At 37.0% G+C, this 21,753-nt stretch overlaps 1 protein-coding gene across 2 annotated transcripts in view; it reads left to right on the forward strand.

Annotated features, from left to right (window-relative positions):
• Positions 1-21,204, forward strand: part of RAB28 (RAB28, member RAS oncogene family) — a 90,136-nt gene extending 68,932 nt beyond the window's left edge. Inside the window, exons 5-8 of one of the 2 annotated variants that reach the window (XM_065914325.1) lie at positions 5,759-5,862; positions 10,826-10,903; positions 18,932-19,026; positions 20,274-21,204. In XM_065914325.1, the coding sequence (XP_065770397.1) occupies positions 5,759-5,862; positions 10,826-10,903; positions 18,932-19,021 (272 nt within the window). In that variant the 3' untranslated portion in view covers positions 19,022-19,026; positions 20,274-21,204. The remainder of the gene's footprint in view (positions 1-5,758; positions 5,863-10,825; positions 10,904-18,931; positions 19,027-20,273) is intronic. The other variant, XM_065914324.1, reaches the window with a different exon arrangement.
• The last annotated feature ends 549 nt before the right edge of the window (positions 21,205-21,753 follow it).

The raw sequence follows: 21,753 nt of genomic DNA on the forward strand, positions 1-21,753 counted from the left end.
CACTGGAAAGACCGTAGCCTTGACTAGACGGACCTTTGTTGGCAAAGTAATCTCTGCTTTTTAATATGCTGTCTAGGTTGATCATAACTTTCCTTCCAAGGAGTGAATATCTTTTAATTTAATGGCTGCAGTCACCATCTGCAGTGATTTTGGAGCCCCCAAAAATAAAGTCAGCCACCGTTTCCCCATCAATTTGCCATGAATTATAGTAAAAACTGTATATATTAATTTTTCAAACAGCTTTCCAACTTCTTATCCAAATTATTATTGTTAGCCAAAGTTAATTGGCTTCTAAGATTTCCATCTCATGTACCATGTGATTTTTAAGAATATGGCAGATAGATTTAGTATCTTGATAGCTTATTTTCTTTCTTTCCATTTTAATTTCCAGGTTAAGGTGAGTGAGCTGAGGGATTTTTTTGGTGGGGGCGGGGAACAGTTGGTTTTGACAGTGAAAAATTTGGATTTTCTTGTCTGTCTAACACCGTCTTGGAATTTTTTCCTCTTGTTTTTTAATCTCCATTTATGTCAGCTACACAAGAAAGCCTTTGACATTGTAATTATTGATTTGCTTCCTCCGTTCTTATCCTTTACAGTCTTGTCCTTCACTTTTCAGACCCCAGTTTCTGCCCTTTCTTAACTTCTGAGATTTTTCTATTGGGTCTTCAGGAACTTACAAATAAGATATCAGTAAAATTCCTATACTCTCAACATCTTCCTTGAACTGAAGTTTTTGAACTACTTCTGTCACTTAGCTCTCCTGTAAGGACAGTGCTGCCATCTCCTGAAACTCAAATGTTGGCATCCCCTCCTGTATCTGCCTTATCACTAGTACTGGAGGGTGGGTAGTGACCTTCTTGTTATTGCTCTTTCCAAATCATTCTTCTTCATCTTGCCTGAAAACCCTTAGATTTGACTATCAAGCTGTATGATTATACATCCTGCTACTTACATTTGTTGGCGTTATCAGCCAACCCCTGAATCACTCACTACCTTAAATTCTTACAGATGTTGGTTCATTACTATTGCTATCCTGATTAGCAATTTTAGTTGCATACAGATTATCCTTTTAATACTTTGGTCTCTCAGTTCCTTGAATTCATCATTTGCTATAATGTTGCCACCTACCAACACTGACATAGTTTTTTTTTTTTTAATTTATTTTTTTGTTGAAGGATAATTGCTTTACAGAATTTTGTTGTTTTCTGTCACACCTCAACATGAATCATCCATAGGTGTACATAGTTATTCTGAAGACTTACTGTCTTCATAATATCAATTATCAGTTTCATGTGTTCCAGTTTGTCTGTTATCTCTTGTCTTTGGTAACCCAATTCCAGTAACTTTTAAACCCACTTAAGACTTTTAACATCACTTGATCTTATCAATTTTCATTTTCCTGATCCCCCTTCTTACCTAACTTAAATTCCATGTTCTTTTCAATATAATCTACTCCTTAACATTTTTTATCTTCAATTACCTGCCCTTCTTTTCAGTAATTGTACATGATTGGGAAAACTCCAGCGCTACTTAACTGCAAATCTTTATCTGCTCAGCACCTCCATCCATGCAGCTGGGTGTGCCTGGAACAACACCTACAATACACTGTTTCATTTAAAATCCAGGTTAAGCTATCTTCAAGTGATTTCTCTTTATCTTATACATCCATGTCAAATCCATTAGTACTTTCTCACTTTTTATTCCCAAAAATATGTTAAGAATCTGCCCTACTTTTTACCGTCTTTCTTGGTCCCACCCTTGTCCAAACTACCATCTTCTCTTTCCTAGATTTTTACTATAATCTTCTCAGTGGCTTCTCTGCTTTCCATTTAATTACAGTTTATTCCCCAGTAGCTCAGCAGTGAAGAATCCACCTGCATTGCGGGAGATGCAGGTTTGATCCTTGGGTTGAAAAGATCCCCTGGAGAAGGAAATGGCAACCCACTCCAGTGTTCTAGCCTGAGAAATCCCACGGAGAGAGGAGCCTGATGGTCAGTCCATGAGGTCGTGAAAGAGTTGGACAGGACTTGGTGACTAAAACAACAAGCAACAGTTTATTCAGCAGCCCCAGCCTTTTAAACTGTAAATCAGAATGCATCTTTAAAATTTTTTTTCCTTACAAACCTCACACTAGCTTTGCACCTCTCTTTCAGTGACCTATATAGTTCCTGGCTTTTTAAACTTCATTTCCTGCCATTTCCATCTTTTGCTAACTTATCAGCCACTCTGGCCTCCTGGCTTTTCTTTGAATGTGGTGTGGTCTTCACGTTAAGGGTCTTTGACCTACCTGTTTGAAAGAGTAATTCCTCTCATGCATGCTTTATTTTTTTTCAATCAGATATATCAACATTTGCAATACTCTGTAGTTTACTTGTTGGTCTGTGTCTCTGAATTAAGATGTAAGGTCATTGTTACGTGTGCAGCTCTTAGGACAGCGCCTAGCCGTGTCTGTGTGTGTCAGTCGCTCAGTCGTGTCCGACTCTTTGCGACCCCGTAGACTGTAGCCCGCCAGGCGCTTCTGTGCATGGGATTCTCCAGGCACGAATACTGGAGTGGGTTGCTGTTTCTTTCTCTGTGCTTAGCCATAGTAGGCACTCAGATATTCATTGAATGAGTAGAGTGAGTGATCAGTAAACCGGTTATCCATTGAAATTGGTAAGCATACTTTAAGCAGGGTATAGTATGGTGGAGCTGAAAGAAAGTTGCATATTGGAATGTTAATGCCCATGTCCTTCAGTTGTTTAGATATTGGAAGGATATACACCAAAATGTTAACAGTAGTTGTCTCTAGTTAGTGACATTTTTTACGTCCTTTTGATAATTGCTTCTCTGAATGTTTGAGAAATCTTTATGTATTAATGCTATTGGGAGATTTTTAATTCCGTTTTCAAAAATAAAATACAGGAACTAACTGTATTAAAGTAAAAAAATAAGAGTAAGTATTTTATTAAAAAAAACAAAACACTGGCTCACTGAAGCAGGGTCCCCAGCCGCTGGGCCATGGGCTGGTACTAGTCTTTGGCCTGTTAGCAGCCGGGCCGTGCAGCAGGAGATGAGCAGCAAGCTGCTGAGCGAGCGAAGCTTCATCTGACTGTACAGCCATTACCCGTTGCTCATAATTCCTCCTGTCAGATGAGCGAAGGGCATTAAATTCTCATAGGAGTGAGAACCCTACTGCGCTTGAATGGAAAAATTGTCTTCCAAAAAACTGGTCCCTAGTGCCAAAAAGGTTGGGGACCCCTGCACTGAGGTTATAAGGGAAATTAAATCATAGCAGTAAGATTGTTACCACATGTATGCTAGATGAATACTGGATAATAATTTTAATGATGCTTTCAGAAATCGAAGAAATTAAAGAATTTACCAGTATCTCACTGTAGTTTCATTGTCAGAACTTATTTATTTGTGGATTATTTAGAATGAAGTACTCTAGTAACGAGGGCTTTCCTGGTGGCTTAGCAATAAAGAATCCACCTGCCAGTGCAGGAGACGTGGGTTTGATCCCTGGGTCAGGAAGATCCCCTGGAGAAGGAAATGGCAACCCAGTCCAGTGTGGTTGCCTGGGCAATCCCATGGACAGAGGAGCCTGGCGGCTGCAGTCCTTAGGGTTGCGAAAGAGTCAGATACAGCTTCGTGACTGAACAGCAGCAACGAACTCTAGTAATTAAGGCCTTCTAAAATTTGCTCACTAAATTCTAACACAGCAGAGGAAAACAGTGGTTAAATTCTGTGAGGGCCTTTTCTGTATCTGCTGTGTCATTCTCAGAATCTCGGTTATTTAAAATAACTTTTATGTTTCTTAACAGTCTTTTATATTCCCAATAGTGGTGGTAATTTTTTTAGAACCTGGATTGTATCTTTTTCCTCTTTGGGTTCTCACTGCCTACCATAGTGCTTGGTATATAATAAATACTCAATAAGTATTTATTGAATAATTTTTTTATCAATTGATTAGTGATAATTATTAGTCTCTAATGATTATCTTTGTTAGGAAGAAACCTTTTGGCTAGTAAATCCCCCAGTGCTATATAGATAAATTTATAGTAGTTTATCTACGAAAATAGTTGAGGAGTTATCTGGTAGGGCAAGTGGAGAAGGGAGAGAAGAAAGAAAGGAAGAAAAGACACACCTGTGGCAGACTGTTCCATTAGAAAAGACAAAATGCACATGCATGTTGAATGACAGACTTTATTTTTTTAATTGGACAGTGATTTCACTTGGAAATTTTCCTAATGACATGATTTGTTCTTACTCTTGTTGAATTAGGAAAGTATTCTAACTTCAATATTATGGTAAACTAGATGTTCAAATGTCAGTGCTAATAGCTTAGTATTTTAGTCGTCAACAAATTGATGCCTGTGGTATCTGGACATTTTTTGGCCTCTTCTTATAAATAAAGTCTCAGTGATGTTTAAGGAACAGCAAGTTGTGGCCAGAAAAGAAAAAAGGTGCATATTATCCAAGCTAAGCAGTATAAATGGGGCTTAGGAATCCCCCAGTAGATCAAAAATCTCCTAGAGAAAGATTTCTTGAACTTACAAACTAAAGACCTTCAATGTAATTTCAAATAAAGCCTTTTACGTAGTATGAGAACATTTTTTAGTTGATAATCAATTGCCACTATTATGTAAGCTTACTAGATTTGCAAATTTACAAGTTTTTACAAGTCAGTTGGGTCCCTTCCTCAGGAAATCAGTTTAAGGTTTTTTTTCCTATATTGACTCAAAGAGCCTAGTTGTCCTTAAATCCTGTGAATATATTTGCCTTATAATTTGACGGCATTGAATCAACACCCTTATAGGGTTTGTAGTGTTGTAAAAAGAGAAACTGTTCAATAAAAGATCACATTTGAAAAAATTAGACTGTGTTGGATAAAACGAGTATTGGATATGAGTACTGTGCTTTGCTTTAAAGCACCTACCACTATTCAAGAAAATATATCCTGGCCCATTACTGCTTTCAAAATGGATACTTTTAGAATTGGAAAGCAAATGAGCTATGTCTTTGTGAAATTAAGCTGTAACTGTAAATAAAGTAAGTAGACAATGAAATATTGATAATTTTCAGCAGAAAATTAATAATGTGCTTGTAACGTTAAAGTTTATAGAGAATCCAGAACTACTGTAATTAATATATTAAAGTAATTAAACTTTCAAACCAAATATGCTGTGGTAAGTATATGTTACAATTAATCATTATGTTTAAATGCATTATACTAATGCATATTTTTGAGTACCATCAAATGTGCCTCAAACTATATAGATAATAGGAATGATAGCTTTTAGTTTTCTGGCACTTAACATGTGCTAGTCATTGTGTGTGAAAGTGAAAGTTGCTCAGTCGTGTCTGACTCTTTGCGACCCCATTGACTATACAGTCCATGGAGTTCTCCAGGTCAGAATACTGGAGTGGGTAGCCTTTCCCTTCTCCAGGGGATCTTCCCAACCCAGGCGTCAAACCTAGGTCTCCTGCATTGCAGGCGGATTCTTTACCAACTGAGCCACCAGGGAAGCTCCATTGTGCACTAAACATGGATTAATTCTCAAAGAACTTTGTATATGATAGGTCCATTTGTTTTTCCCAGCTTTTAGATTTAGACACTGAAGCATAAAGAGATTAAAAGACTTGCCCCAAATTACACAGCTAGTGTCTAAGCTGGGGTATAATATCAGAAAAAAAGTCACATTTAAACTTGTTAAATATTTATTGATTGACTTTATTATTGAATTTTGTTCTCTGTTTTTGTTCACCTTTCTAGTTGATTTGGAACATATGAGAACAGTAAAACCTGAAAAACACTTGAAATTTTGCCAGGAAAATGGTTTTAGTAGCCACTTTGTCTCAGCAAAGACAGGAGACTCTGTAAGTAAGATAATGAATGCTGAATATTATAAGTGATGCTTTACTTTTATTTACTAATATTCATAGGAACTATACTTCCATTACTTAACTTTTAGATTAAATTAATTCCTATTGAAGACATAAAATATCTTAGGTTATATACAACATGCTTATTCTATTGATACTCCTCTTATAATTTATTTAACATAATTTCATGGTTCTTTTAGGGAATTAAAATACAAAAGCTAAAAAGAGTATAAATCATACTCTCATAATCTCAGCATCCAGAGATGATCAGTCATAACCTCATAGGATAGTTTCGTTTTCTGATGCTGCTGCTACCACAGCTAGTGGACTGCATTTACTGAGTGCATAGTTTGTGATGGACATGTACTACTTTGGTTATCTCTGTTTAGTTGTTAATTAATTAATTATTTTGTATTTGATTGGATGCTTATTCTGTAAATCACCATAACCATTTAAATAAGGTTAGAATAATGTTAAAATATTTTTAAATTAGTCCAAAATATCTTCACATATAGGTCAGATTTATTTTCCAGCAATTATAAGTAATTATCTCTGTTTTATAGAATAACCTTAGGTTATATTGTGGGGGTTCAGGGTACACAGAATAAGCGGTGGAGGTAGAATTTGTAAACCTAAGGATTGACATTCCAAGGTTCACCATATTAACCATGCTAAATGTTTATTTTTTTAAAAATTGAGATCATAATATAGAAATAATTTTTTATTTTTTTATTTAATATGTTTATCTGTAGAAAGTTTTCTCATGTTACTTAATATTACTAAATAGGTTAAAAACCCACTAGATTTAATAATCCATTAAATAAATGTTTAAATTTATTCAACTGGGTCCCTATTGTTGGATATATAGGTTATTTCCAAGTTCAGGACATTGTAAAATTTTGCAAAATTTCTAATGTAAAATTTTGTAAGTTTTGATTATTTCCTTGAAAGACAATTGAAACCATTTGCCAAATTACCACCAGAAAGCCTAAGTTAATTTATACTCTCAGCATTGTATGAGTGCCATATCACTATAATCTTTTTTAACATTCAGAATTTATTTATTTATTTTTAAATCTTTGTCAGTTTGGTAGATAAGAGATTAAAAGGTATTTTACTATTTAAATTTAAATTTCTTTGACTGCTATTGAGGTTAAAATTTTTAAAATTTTATTACCTACTTTCTGCTGTTATCTGTTTATAATATTTATTATATACTTTTATAAATTTATTTATTGTTAATTTTCTGCTTATTACCTGTTTATTATGTTTTTATTGCTTTTTAAAATTTTCTATGACCATTTTTGTGTTAGGGATAACATAACAACCATTTGTCATAATTTTTGCAAATATTCTCTTTCCACTGCCCAGATTTTTGTTTGATCGTTAATTTTCTTGACATTTTCAACCAAAGGATGTTTGAATTTTTCTGTGGTTTAATCTTTTTGATGTTTTTTCTGTATGATTTCACTGGTGGTTTTAATGCTTAGGGTAAATACTGAATAATATAAAAGGTATTTAATCTTTTGAGGAATCAAACTCATTTAAAAATGTGATGTATTAGAACCCTTTACCCAGGATAATGCTAATGTGGGACACCTACTTACTTTAAAAATGTATACAGTGTCAGTACTCCTTGATAAACCCATCCATGGATTGGGCTTTTACTGTCCCTTAGCTTCCTGGGGGTCTCTTTGTCATTTTAGAATTATTTTAGCTTCCAGTATTTTAGCTTGTGTTTAACCACTTAGTATTTTTTGTGTACTTATGTTGAACAACCTTTAAAAATCCTCATTGTTTTCTTTTTAAATGTAACTTTGAAATGGTTTGTTCTTGTGAAGTCACTTTATGTCATCTCCGATCACAGGTTACTTTCCTTCATTGCTTGAGAAGTTGATCTCCGGTCTTACTGTACTTTCTCTGATACTACCTTTGTCATAATTCTTAGTGGTGTCAGTATCTTTGTTCACCACCCCACCTCAGCCATGCACCCCCATGCTCTGTCATTACAGATTTCTGTAGCCCTTCTGTCATCTCATATCTCAGTATCAGGCATGCTAATCACTGACCAGCTTGAATGCCCTAGTCCAGTCAGTCTGCAGCCCCGGCAGGGCCTGCATGACATTGATCCTGACACTTGTCCCTGACCTTTCATGTCCTCATTTTCCTTTCTTCCTTACTCGTGGTCAGTCAAAATCATTACCATGCAATACTCTGTCAATTCCCTTTCCCCTCAGTCACTTTATCTGACTTATTTGACTAAACCTTGACCACACCCCTTTATATGATTGCACTCATGTATTTGAACATGACAGAAAAAAGCCCAGAGGCATGTTGGAGGTTTCACTTAGAGTCCACAGTCAGCTCACCTCAAGGGGGCCTTAATGCTGCTTAGCCACTGTCCTTAGGCCATGGTCTCTCTCCTCACCTAGATGCCTGTTACATAGCTTGTCTTCTCAAATCTTCAAACCTTTGTCATCCATTCTCTTAGCTGATTCCCTTGTTTCTTATTTTATAAAAAAATATTGAAACAAAGGGAAGACAACTTTCACATACTCTCGTCTGCCCCAACTTTCCTTCCCACCCACTGTCCATTCCCATGTCTCTGTCTCCTCTGAGATTCCTGTGGGTTGAGCGGTCTCTGCTCGTAGCTAGGCTCAACTCTTCCATTGTGCACTAGTCCCATGTCTCTTTGCCTAGTAACAAGCACGGCTTAGAATTCTCACTCCTGCATCGTTTTTTCCGCCTGCGCTGGATTATTCTTTCAGGACATGAAATGTTATGACTTCTCTTAAATATAAGAAAATGCTTGATCCCACATCCTTAGCTCTTTTCTTACTTTTTGCTACTTACCAGTGGAATGTTTCCAAAGAGCTATCTCCAGTTCTTTCCTCCTGGTTTGGCTTGAATGGTTCCAGTCAGACTTTTGTCCCTAATATTTCACCCCAAAATGCCCTGATTAACGTCATCAGTGACCTCCTTTTTGCTAAATTCAGTGTCCAGTTCTTAGTCCTCATCTTACTTGATTTAGTTGCAGCATATAAAATAGTTGATCACTGGCTCCTCTTTGAAATACTTTGTTCACTTAGTTTCCAGAATACTACATCTTCTGGTTTCCCTCCTGCCTTCACCTTTGCTGATTCCTTCATTGAATTGCCCTAGGCACAGTCCTTGGATATCTCTCTTTTTTTAAACTTAATTCCCTTTGTGACCTCATCTAGTCTCATGGCTTTGGCCAGACCTCTTCCCTGAACTGCAGACTCATATACCCCAGCACTCCTACTGAAGTGTCTTAAGAATCAGTCCCAGTTTAATTCAAGATTCAGGTCCAGAACTGAACTCTTGTTATTTCTTCCTCAAATCTTTTCCAGTCTTCTCCACTTCAGTAAATGGTAGATTTCCTACCGGTTGGTAAGACCAGGAGAATTTTGAAGTCGTCCTTGACTCCTGTCTTTGACATACCACAGCTCTCACCACGTCCTACTGGTTCTGCTTTCCAAATGTGCCCGTGATCTGGCGACTTTTCCTGCCACTGCCACTACTGCCGCTTTGTTTCAGGCCTCCATCATCTCTTACCTTCGTGTTCTTGCCAGTTTCTCTTTTTCACCCCTGATCTTCTATAGTGAATATTCAATACAACAAGCAGATTGACCTTGTTAAAACAGAAGTCACATCAAGCTACCCTCCATTTCACTCAGAGTGAATGAAAGCCAGAGTCCTCCCATGATAGCCCACCAGATCTTACCTGATTTGTGTACTCTTAGTCACTCTGCAACTGAACTGCACTGAACTGAGTCTCTCTGCTGTTTTTCTTTTACAGCCCTCCTTTTCCCTCCATTTCACCACACTAGCTTTCCTGTTTCTCCTTGAACATTGACCATCAGTGAACTATAATATGTAATGCCCTTTGGGGTACAAATGACAAAAGCCAGTAAGTAGGGGTCAGAATAAACTAGGATATTTAGGGAGCAAAGACAAGGTATGCAGACAAGGAAAGATTGGATTGGAGCTCCAGGAATCATAGTGGACCCTGTATAAGCTATCTATGTATGAAAGGATGTTAGAAGTCTTTGCAGATTTTTGTTTCATGATACTGGATTGTGAAAGTCAAAGTCACTCAGTAGTGTCCGACTCTGTGACCTCGTGGACTGTATCGTCCAGTCCATGGAATTCTCCAGGCCAGAATACTGGAGTAGGTAGCCTCTCCCTTCTCCAGGGGATCTTCCCAACCAAGGGATTGCAACCAGGTCTGCCGTGTTGCAGGTGGATTCTTTACTGGCTGAGCCACAAGGGAAGCCCAAGAATACTGGAGTGGGTAGCCTGTCCCTTCTCCAGTGGATCATCCTGACCCAGAAATCAAACTGGGATCTCCTGCATTGCAGGCTATCAGGGAAGTCCTATGCTGCTTTTCTGTTTGACAAAATACAGTAAAGGCTACCAAATTTTTTGCTCCAGAGAGAATTTATTAAAATTGATCATAACCTTAGAGATGATGAAAGAGTGGAAAGTAAGACCTTTCAATATAGGCTAATGCCATATCAAAAGATCAGTGTAAAATTGGCAGTGAAAAACTTTACCCAGGTAATAAAGTATATCACTTTCATTTTCTTCAGGACTTACGACACTTTATTTGGCTAGGAGTCTTTTTTTTTTTCTAATGTGGTAGCTGTAATTAATTATGTTAACTCTTTAAAAGTATACGCTTTTCAGGATAAATATATAAATTTAGACCAGTTCAGTGAAGTGTATGAATTTTCAAATTATGGTTTAATCATTTAAAAAAGTATTATACTTAAAATGTTGCTGTATTTGACAAATAGAGCTATTTTTGGAATAACCTGGTACATCGTATTTTTTGCAGCTCTTGCTGTTTATCATTTTTTAGAAAGCTCAATTTGTTTGAAGGTAACTTAGGCATGCCTGTTTTAAATCATTTAAACCTGTTTTTGTTATGCAGGTCTTCCTGTGTTTTCAGAAAGTTGCTGCTGAAATCCTTGGAATCAAGTTAAACAAAACAGAAATAGAACAGTCACAGGTGATTATATTGAACTGTATACTTAACAAAAATAATTTATTTCTTAATAGACATTAATTTTCACTCCGAATCATTTTACATTTATGCATTCTATGTACATATCCCTAACAGCCTTAAAAATAGATTGTGTGTATGAGTCAGTGTTTATTGCAGAAGATGGAGGATGTTAACTTTTTGCCAAATGATGATACCCTTGAAACCTCATTTTGTCCTTTTTTTGTTGGAAAAATGAGATTAATGTAATAAAAATTTCATCAGCAGTTAAATAATGGCTAAGGAACTGACCATATTATTTTGTATTTCTTTATTTAAGTTCTTCTTCCATGATTACTGTATAATATCCTTTTTATGTTTTATATAAAATCCCAACTATTTATTAAAGTTTAGTCTTAAGTAGTAATAGTTTACCCTATTTGGCATTTTCTATGTTTGCTTTGGTGAAACAGTATAAAAAAAAAGAGTTGCTCTCTGTTCTTCTGTAAAATATCCTGCATTGTAATATTAATTCTTGATGTTATTTTGTTGTTAACTTAATAATGGTATTAATTATTGAGGATTTCTGAATTCTTCCACTATTCCTAGGCAGTTCTCTTAGACTAAGAAATAAACATGAATACCAATAGTCAGCTGTTTAAAGATACAGTAGCATACTACTTCACATGTTCAATTGAATAAAAAAATCAGAGCAAGAGCCTGTAGTTTAAAATTAGACTTCAGAAGTGGTTTGTTTAGAAGCAACATATATTGATAAATTACATTTTCCCTCGACCCCCTCCACTTTTTCCCTGCTTTGTGAAGCTACAAAGGTAAAATTGTCTTTCTCCATCCTTAAATTTTTCTTTAATTCTTTTTGAGTTAATTCTGTGTCTTCTTTCTATGGTCACACTTTGTGTGTGCATGTGTGCATGTTTTTAGACAATTTGAGCAAATATCAATTGAAAATTGTTATGCTGATATGGCTGTTTCTAGAGCTTCATTAAAATATTTGGAACCCTGGAAATCTACCTTTACTTCTCACTATTCAAAAGACATTTCAGCACTTACTGTGGCCAGACACAGTGTTTAACTATTTGTGCCTAATAAATTGTTCCCAGACACAAAGTAGTTACTTGATTTTGGCCTAGGAGGATGGATACAAGAAGAGAAATCACTGATTTGCTTGACTGTACAGAACTTGGCAGATCCAAGAAGTTAGTTACATGATTCCTCTGCTTTGTAGCTTTGCTTTCTAAATGATGTTTGTGCCTGGTTAACTAGGTAGTCCGTAAATGATTTTCAGATGATCATAAGTGATTAATTGATCATATAAGTGTGGTTTACTGGTGGATCCAGAGGAGATTTAAGAGTTTAAGATGCAGTGAAGAAAATTAGTAAACGTGCCAGCTACTGTTATATCATTTAATCCTTACAATAACTCTGGGGCAGGTAGCACTTCATCATTTTATGGTTGGAAAACTGAGACTGCAGAGAGGTTAAGTAACTCGATCTGCTTATCTGCAGCTGGGCAGTGATGGACCCAGGATTTGAATTCAGGTCTGTCTGATGGCAGTGCCCCTAATGTTTCCACTGTACCATACTGGGCAAAGATTTACTGGGTAGTTTGGAGTGTGGAGTTGAAAAAGAAGCTGGCACAAACAAGTTGAAAAGTTTAGATTGTGTTTTGGAAAGAGAAGAGCTGTTTGGTTAAAATAAATGACCAATTTGTGTTGGAGTGTGAAGGAAATTTGAGGAAAGATTATGGAGATTTACGAATGCCAAGTTGATAAATTTTAATCTCACATATTGACAGTGGAAAATAATTTTAAGCAGGGAAATAAACAAAAGTGGTTTTTAGATGGGATTAATCTAATGGGATTTGTGTGCGTGTGTGGATGGATGCCAGAGAGGTTGAAGCAAGGAGACTAGGTTACTGCCCTCATGTGATAAGGACCGGGATCGGGTGGAAGGGAAGGGATGGATGTAAGAGACATTTCACAGAAGAATCAGTATAAAAGGGAGAAGTCATCCCAGATCACGTTGTGGTTTCTCAACTGGAGACATGGAAATCGGGAGACCCAGTGGTGAGTGCCTCTCGAGGAGAAGGTGTGCCGGCGCAGCGCTGACGGCCCCACGGACAGGGGGGTCTGTACTCGCCCGAGCCCCCAGCGGTGCCCAGGTTCTAGGGTATCTCCAGAGAGGTGGAGTGACTGGGGCACTGCTAAAAGGCAGAACTCTAGGGATGCTTTGTTCGTTTTTTAGCTCACTCTTAACAAGAGACAGAAAGTTACTATTTGGACTTTTAGAGATGGACTTAACAGCTAGGCACGTTTTAACTAAACCCGTGTCAGATGTGTTAACTCCAGACCTCCTCACCCTCCCTGTGCACCGCACATTGTTTGGAAGTGCACCCCAGCTTCTTCGGCCATGAAGTTTAGTTCTCTTTTCAACTTGTTGGTCTTTGCTTTGAATGCATTCATTTGAAGATGAATTCAAGCTGCTAAGCCTTCCTTCACTGTGTCTGTCAGAGCCTTTGTGTTGGGAAACCTCATTCTCCATTTCTTAGACCAGTGAATTTGGTGCCTTTGCCAATTAATTATGTATTTCACAGTTTTCTCAGTGGGAGGAAACATTTTTGAAAGTTCATTATTTTTAAAAGATGTTTCTGAGAACATACTGACAAGCTATCTTGAGCACAGTATTATTTTTTATTGAAATATATTTGGCACAAAACATGTAAATTTAAAGTATATAACATGTTAATTTGATATCTTTTATATAGTAATATGATTTTGCCATTATAGCAGTAATTAGTATTACTAATTACTAGTTAGATACTAATTAGTAATTAGATACTAATTAGTAATTAGTATCTCTATCATGTTACATAAGTATCTTTGTTAGTAGTTGAAATAATTAAGTTATAATCCCTTAGCAAGTTTGATGATTATAAAACAATATTGCTTTCTGTATTCACTGTACTGTGCATTATTTCTAGGACTTATTTCCTAATAATGGTAAGTTTGTACCCTTTAAAAGACATCTTTCCTATCCCCTCATCCTCTGGGAACAGCCATCTTATTCTTTTTTTTTTTTTTTTTTTGCAATTCTGGCTTTTAAAATTTCATGTGTAAGTAGTATCATACACTTCTTGCCATTTTCTGTCTGCTTCATCTCATTTTGCACAATGTACTTGAAGTCCATCCATATTTTCACAAATGGCAGACTGTTATTTCTCATGGCTGAAAAATATCATATTGTGTGTGTGTGTACATGTATTTATATTCCACATTTTCTTTATTCACCTATCAGCAGGTACTTTGCTGTTGCCATATTTCACTTATTGTAAATAACACTGTAATGAACATGAATGGGCATACATATATCTTCAGATAAATACTCAGGGATGGAATTGCTGAATGGTATGGTAGTTCTGGTTTTAACTTTTTGAGGAAACTCCACACTGGTTTCCAGGGGCTGCGCTAATTTACATTCGCTTTCGGTGCATACGGGTCTCCTTTTTTCCACATCCTCTCCAGCATCTCTTATATTCTTGAGGACAGCCATTTTAACAGGTGGGAGGTGATATCTCATTGTAGTTTTAATTTGTTGATTAGTGACGCTGAGCATCTTTTCATGTACCTATTGGCCATTTGATGTCTCTGAAAGTTCATTTGAAAGCAAAGTAGTTGAGGTAATCTGAACTTCTTTGCTTCTATATATAATTTATATACAGAAAGTGGAGGAGTAGGGCGGAAAGGAAGGGGGAGAGAGAGAGAGCCTGTGCACCAGCATTCTGTGGTTTTACGTCATTCGAAAGAGTCCTGAAGGAACTCAGTGTCACAGGGTGATAAAGTGTTTTGTATTATTTTATACAGAAGAAGCTAGATTGTAGACTCAACAGTCATATGGAAATTGATGCTATAGTAATTTTGTTTGTGACAAATATTTATAATAAGGCCTTAGTCTTAGTTCCATTCACTGATTATTTAAAGAGATTCTGCTATTTTAGTTTTAACCTAGATTATTCCCATTTGAGAGTCATATAAAATGAGTTATCAACACATTTTACAAGCTGTTCAAGGAAGAGAAGAAGGAAGAAAGAAGGAATGCAGTTTACAAAGACAGCAGATGTGTCTTGAGGATCTTTGTGCCAGGGCATTAGCATCTGGGGAGACAGAGATGAGGAAGTTACAGTCCTCATGCTGAGGGAGGAGTGGAGGGGGCTCCCAGATTGCGTGAGGGCAGACCGATCGGTCGAGTATGCTCTGGGTCCGTTTTTTATAATTCCCTATTAGTGACATTTTCACTGGCCAGTTAATAAAATTATTACTTTGTTTGCTTTGAACTAGGTATGTGTTAGTTTTAGTGATCCTATATTTTTATAGATTATACTTCATATAAAGTTCTTAAAAATGGTAGCTGTACTTTATATCCTTGTGTTTTATTTATTTTATCCCTAGTAGGTTGTACCTCTTAATCCCCTTCCCCTATCTTTCCCTTTTTCTCTTCTCTCTACCTGCTGGTAACCACTAGTTTGTTCTCCATATCTGTGAAGCTGTTTCTGTTTTGTTATATTTAATTACTTTATTTGTTTTATTTTTTAGATTCTGCATATAACTGAAGACATACTATTTATTTTTCCTCTATCTGACTTATTTCCCGAAACATAACAACCTCCAAGTCTGTCCCTGTTGTTGCAAATGGCAGCATTTCACTCTTTTTATGGCTGAGTATATTCCATCGTGTGTGTGTGTGTATCACGTCTTTCTTACCCAGTTTGTGCTGATGATCACACATGACTTCCGTATCTTGTTTATTATAATTAATACTGCTATGAACATTGGGGTGCATATATCTTTTCAGATGAGTGTTTCTGTTTTCCTCAGATATGTACCCAGGAATGGAATTACTGGATTATATAGCATTTCTGTTTTTAGTTTTTTGGGGAGCCTCCACAGTGTTCCCATAGTGGGTGTGCCAGTTTGCATTCCCACAGCAGTATAGGAGGGCTCCTTTCTCTACACATTCTTGCCAACACGTGTTATTTCTCGTCTTTTTGACAGCAGTTACTCTAACAAGTATGAAGTGATACCTCATTGTGGTTTTGATTTGTATTTTCTTAATGGTTAGAAGTGTTGAGCATCTTTTTCATGTGTTTTTTTGGCCATCTGTATGTCTTATGTGGAAAAACATTTTTAATTGTTTCTCTGTTGTTTTGTGTTTGACGCTGAGCTGTATGCATTCTTTATATGTTTGTGTGTTAACTCTTCATCGTATCGTCTGCAAATGTCTTCTCTCATTCTGCAGGGGGCCTTTTCATCAGTTAATGATTATTTAATGTGGCCTTTCACTGATGGTTTCATAACCATCACCCATTTTGTTGATGGTTGCTTCCCTTGCCTGAGGAGAAAGTTCCAAAAAAATATTGCTAAGCCCTATGTCAGATCATATTCCATTTTTTTTCTTTTTCTATTCACTTTTTAAATTTTTTTTTCATATAGTTTCAAAACCAAATGGGATCTTAGTGGCCACATAGATAAACCTTGTGTTTTATAGATTAGGAGAGTGTGAAGACCAAAGAGGTGAAGTAACTTGCCCAGAGTTGCGACTGTTACTGACAGCCTATGATGACATATTATACAGTGTATGTGTATGCCATTACATGGAAGGAAAAGGAGAGTTGCTTTCTTTAAGCTCCTACTGTGTGCACGGTACCATGCTTTTAAAAAATGCTATATCTGTGCTTTGAGTGGTAACCTATAATTCTTGAATTTGTTGAATTCACATTGAATTTGTATCAATCATAGTATTCTTTAATAATTTATGCATTTGTTTTCCTTGCTAGACTCTTAATGCATCTCAAAAAAAAGAGAGATCATGATTGTTTGTTGGAATATTTCCAGTACCTGAAATAGTGGTTTGCTTTGAATGAGTGCTAGTGACAGGTGTTTTAGCTGTCAGACTATGTTTCCTCTCTATCCTGAGGGTGACCAACTCTGACTTTTATAAGTTTATATGTTTCTACTATCTGGACTAGAGCACAGTTGCAGAATTAACCAGATTTATCTTTCCCGAGTCCATCTCTACTGCTTATACCTTACCACTTCAAACTCCTAAGTTGCTTTCTTGTTTACCCTAATGGAGAGCTATCACTTTCAGCTCTAGTATCGGACTCTGACAACTCTGACAAAACAGGGGTTAAGCTGGTGTTCAACCACACAGCTCCCTTTCGCTTAGGGCCACTGCTTTGTTTTCATTCACTTGACTAATAGCAGAGAACAATTGAGTTTACTCTGTAGCTCCAAACATAAAGACTGGTGTTTTGTAGGTAACACTTTTCTCTGAAAACATCAACAATTGAATGATTTGTAAACAAGCAACTACTGTGAAGTCCCCTACCATGAAGTTTATATCATAGAAATTATGCTTTACTTACTCAGAGAAAGCAAAGCCCTGAACTTGTAGCACTTTGATTCTGGCTTCCAGTTCAGAAATTTTGTACAGAGCTTTATGTCAAACAGCCAAGGCCCTCAAGAAAGATGTTGCCTTGTTAGCGCTTATTTAATTTGATGAGAATTAGTGGTGAAAATCCAAGTCGTTTATGCTAGTCAATACTTTGAGCAGAGTGTCTTGACCACAGGTCAGTGACCTGGTTGTGTTTATAAGATAGGGTTTAAACCATCATTTTGGAGGATTAATGAGTTGCTTGCTGATTATGAAAATCCCTTCTCTTTATTGTAACCCATAGTTTGGCATGAAGCAGTTAGGTTTGGGGAGGCCAAATGATGGTGTCCAACCGGCCACTGAGGCACCCCCTCATACGTCATGTGGCAGTTGGCAGTGCTCCTGTGATAGCATCAGGCTGAGTGCCTAGTAAATCATGAGTCTTGTCCAGAAGTTAATACTGCTTGCTGGAGAACTGGAGCAGAGCCTGTCCAAGGCTAATACACCTTAGTGTCCTGTTCATTTACTTTCAGTTGTTTATCCAGGCTTTATAAACATTATCACAAGCACCAGCCTGATTAATATGTTTTTCTCTATGTGCTAATTAATAGATGCTATGATGAAGGAAGATCTTTCCAAAATAAAATATTTGAACTCATTAAAAGCGGGTATAGTTCCAAGTCTAAAAAATTTGGGGAATGTGTTATCTCTGTCATATTTATCTTATGTGGTCTTCTCATCTTAAGGGTTATAGTAATCAAAAAATCTAACTAGTTTTGATCTGTTACTTAGCAGAATTCTTTATTTGAAAACATCAGCTGTCATGCTTAAAATATGGTATGTTTTTTAACTATAAAAAATGTATTTTGATCTTACTTTTTTCTGTATGAAATTTCAAAACATCGAGGTTAGGGCTGTGAGAGCTGGGGAAGTGACCATCAAAAGGAAGTCTTTGACAATAATGAATATGATTGAATATAAAAACCCCTAAATGACATGCAGCTTCCTCTGATTTGTGCATCCTCTCCCTACCTTCAAAGAAAATGAACCACTCTTTGTTCCCACACATATTATAAATTCACTAGTAAATTTCTTACCTGGTGTGACGGTTAGCTGTGTGCATGTTCCCTTCCCACAGCAACTTATGAACAAGTCCTGTGCAGTTCATCGTTTGTTCCCAGTGTAGACTGACTGGCCCATGGTAGATGCTCGGTAATGCCTGTAAAAGGAAATCGAATGAGTACTTCTGCTGCACTTTAGTAGAGAAAAGCCCCCAAATTCTTTGCTGAAATACTGGGCATTATATGTGTTACATGGAATTGTGATATCAAAATAGAGCCCACAGCTTTTCTGTGAGGCTCAGTAGACATGTCCATTTCAATAATTAAATAGAATTGTAAAGTTTCTTGGATCTTTGTTCGTTTTCTTTCCTTTTATATGCATATATTCTGCTATTTCTTTTGTGGCTTGTTTAAATTTATGTGCGAATTTCTTTTTCTACTTTGGTGTTCCCATCTATTTTCAGTCATTGAACACACTTTCCACTTTTTTCTTTTTTTTTCCCCCTTTCTTCTGCATCTTGTTTATGTTATACGGAATTGACAGCGTATTGTCAGGGCAGAAATAGTGAAGTACTCGGAAGAAGATAACCAACATACCAACTCTGCTCAGAGCAGAATCTGTTCAGTACAGTAGTGCAGGTATTAATCGATAAACTATTGCAATTTGGGGGAGGAGGGTGGGGAGAACTGGTGAATGTTATCTTGTTCTTTATGAATAAAAAATTCAAAGATTTATTGTACATTCTTGGGAATTAATATTGCATGAGTCCTGTTCTGGAACTTTGAAAAATTGATCCTTTGCCAGACTTACGACTTAAGGAATTGGGAACAAATTAAAATAACATTTCATTTACTTTCAAATGTATTTGTCTTTATGGTCGTGTTTATTACATGTGCAGTGAAGTGGAGAATTGAAGCAGTTATTTCATTATTCTCTCCTTACTGTTTTTTCCTGAAATAGCCTGGTAATTGAAAGAGTATTTTTAAAGTTTGCCTTGAATTACCGTTCTTTGTCTGCTTATGTGTGCAGACTTAGTAAGAGTTGAAAACAGTTCAGGATTTGTTTTCCCTTAAATTATTACTTAAAGAAGAATGTTAGAGCATGTTGCTAAATTCATTGTTTAAAATATTCTTTGAAGTTTGTGTTAGAGGGAAGGAAGGAAGAGTTAAAAGTGTCTTGATTTAAATTATTTTAAACACATGAATATGAGGTAATATAAGTTTCTCATTATTCTATATTTTGTTAGAGTCGTTTTTCATGACCCAATAGTGAGCAATTTGGAAGTAAGTCAGGGATTTGGGAGAAAAGTTTTAAAAATTGGAAAAGTTCTGCTCAAAACATTTCGTCTTTATATGTGACTTCTTTTTAACATTTTTATTTCTTCTCACTAACTCACAAATTGATAAACATTTTTAAAACAGTTATGCCTGAGTATAATAATATATGGAAATATTAATAAATAATATTTTTAAATTTGAAATGATGAGGCGTTATCTATGAATCAAAACTTGTAATGATTAATTTTAAATCCTTTACTTTAAATTGTAACTGGGATTTAGTTTTTCATATTGATTTGTCAGTTTTTTATTAGACTTCTTATAACCTCATAGATGTCATAAAACCAGAGAGACTAAATAAAAAAATTGCTATTACATCCTTAACAAAGCCAAGCCCTCCCCCCGCTTCCCCCCCCCCCCCCCAAAAAAAGAAAATCCCAGCTTGACATGAGTTGGTTCTGGCTGATTCTTTTAATATCAGCTTCTGCTTCATTTATGGTGTCTATCATCAGGAGTTCACAAAAGTTCAGAAAATAAAAATATACTTTAAGGAGCTCTTTCTAAATGTTCTGATGTCCTGATAATAACTCTGTTTTCTTTTATGACAGAGAGTGGTGAAGGCAGATATTGTAAACTACAACCAGGAACCCCCGTCAAGAACTGTTAACCCTACTAGAAGCTCTATGTGTGCAGTTCAGTGAGCACGTTTTTCTTTTGTATTGATAGTTCTGACTGCCCTTCGCCTCTGTGTGGGCCCCAAGGACCTCTAGGAACTTGTTTTATCAGTGACCATCTCTGTAGTTCAGTTAAACACTTTCTGCTCAACTCGCTTCATCATTGCGTGTTGCCTCAGCCACAGGCAGCTCCTTGGACTGGAAGGAATTCAACTTCGGGACCACACACTTTGAATTCAGCTTGGAAAGCCCATTCTCTGGAATCAGACTGCTCCATCGAGAAAGAATAATGTTGGCTCTCTTATGGCCTCACTTCTTTTGTCTGTATGTAAATTTCTTTTTTAAACAAATATGAAGACTCTCCAGGTCTTGATCGTCAGCCAGGATTTTGCTGCAGCACAGTCCCTTCTCTTATCTGCACTCATACCTGGCGAAGTACGCTTCAGAGTGCAAACATCTGAACGAGTCATGTATTTTATCTACCAATACTTAAGAAAGGATTCTTTTGCTATCTCTTGTAAGTAAAAATATATAAAGCGGTATCTAACTGAAAATGCTTGAAATAAAGCTGTAATAGAAATATTTTCTTCACTTTTTTTTAAGAAAGAGCCTAACTGGTTTATATTTTAGCTGTAGCTCACAAAGCAGTGAGTATTTGATAGTGTATTTTTATTATTGTATCATGGTCATTAGGTCTTGTGTAATACTCTGGTTAGACGGTTTTGCGATTCTGATGCTCCATGCAGACTTGCTTCTACAGGCTGTGTGAGAGTCCTCCCAGAATGAGCTGTGACTATTGTTGGATCATTGTGGATCAGACTGTACCTGACGGGCAGATATTTTTCTCTTGCAAATAAATTTATTTAAATTACCTTCGGGGGAGAATTTTCTTTCAGCCTCGTTCCCTTTCGTTACAGAAAAAGTATAGTTGGATACAAATCAATGGTTGTGTGAAGTTTAATAAACATTCAGTCACTTAGAGTTGGTTAGGACTTCCCCAGTGGCTCGGCGGGTAAAGAATCAGCTGCAACGCAGGAGACACGGGAGACAGGGGTTCAGTCTCTGGGCCAGGGAGGATCCCCTGGAGGAAGAAATGGCACCCCGCTCCAGTGTTCTTGCCTGGAGAATCCCACGGACAGAGGAGTCGCAGAGAGTCGGACATGACTGAGCACACGACCCACGTTCAGTTGGTAGGTGGGTAGAGCTGTTAGGGGGCTTAGCTGAAGTGATGAACGTCCAGACCCCAAAGCCTGACATTCAGGGGCTCCATGCCAGCCGCGTCCTCCCCTGCCTTTGCTCAGGCTGCTCTTCTGGGCACAGCCTCCCACTGTGCCCGCGGAGTCACGGCCACGCCTGGGTGCTTTGGGACACGCTGCCTTCCTGTCTGCGCTGCGCAGGTCCCTCTGCCTGGAAT

The sequence above is a fragment of the Muntiacus reevesi genome, chromosome 22, assembly GCF_963930625.1.
Source record: "Muntiacus reevesi chromosome 22, mMunRee1.1, whole genome shotgun sequence".
In the NCBI taxonomy this organism is placed as follows: Eukaryota; Metazoa; Chordata; class Mammalia; order Artiodactyla; family Cervidae; genus Muntiacus; species Muntiacus reevesi.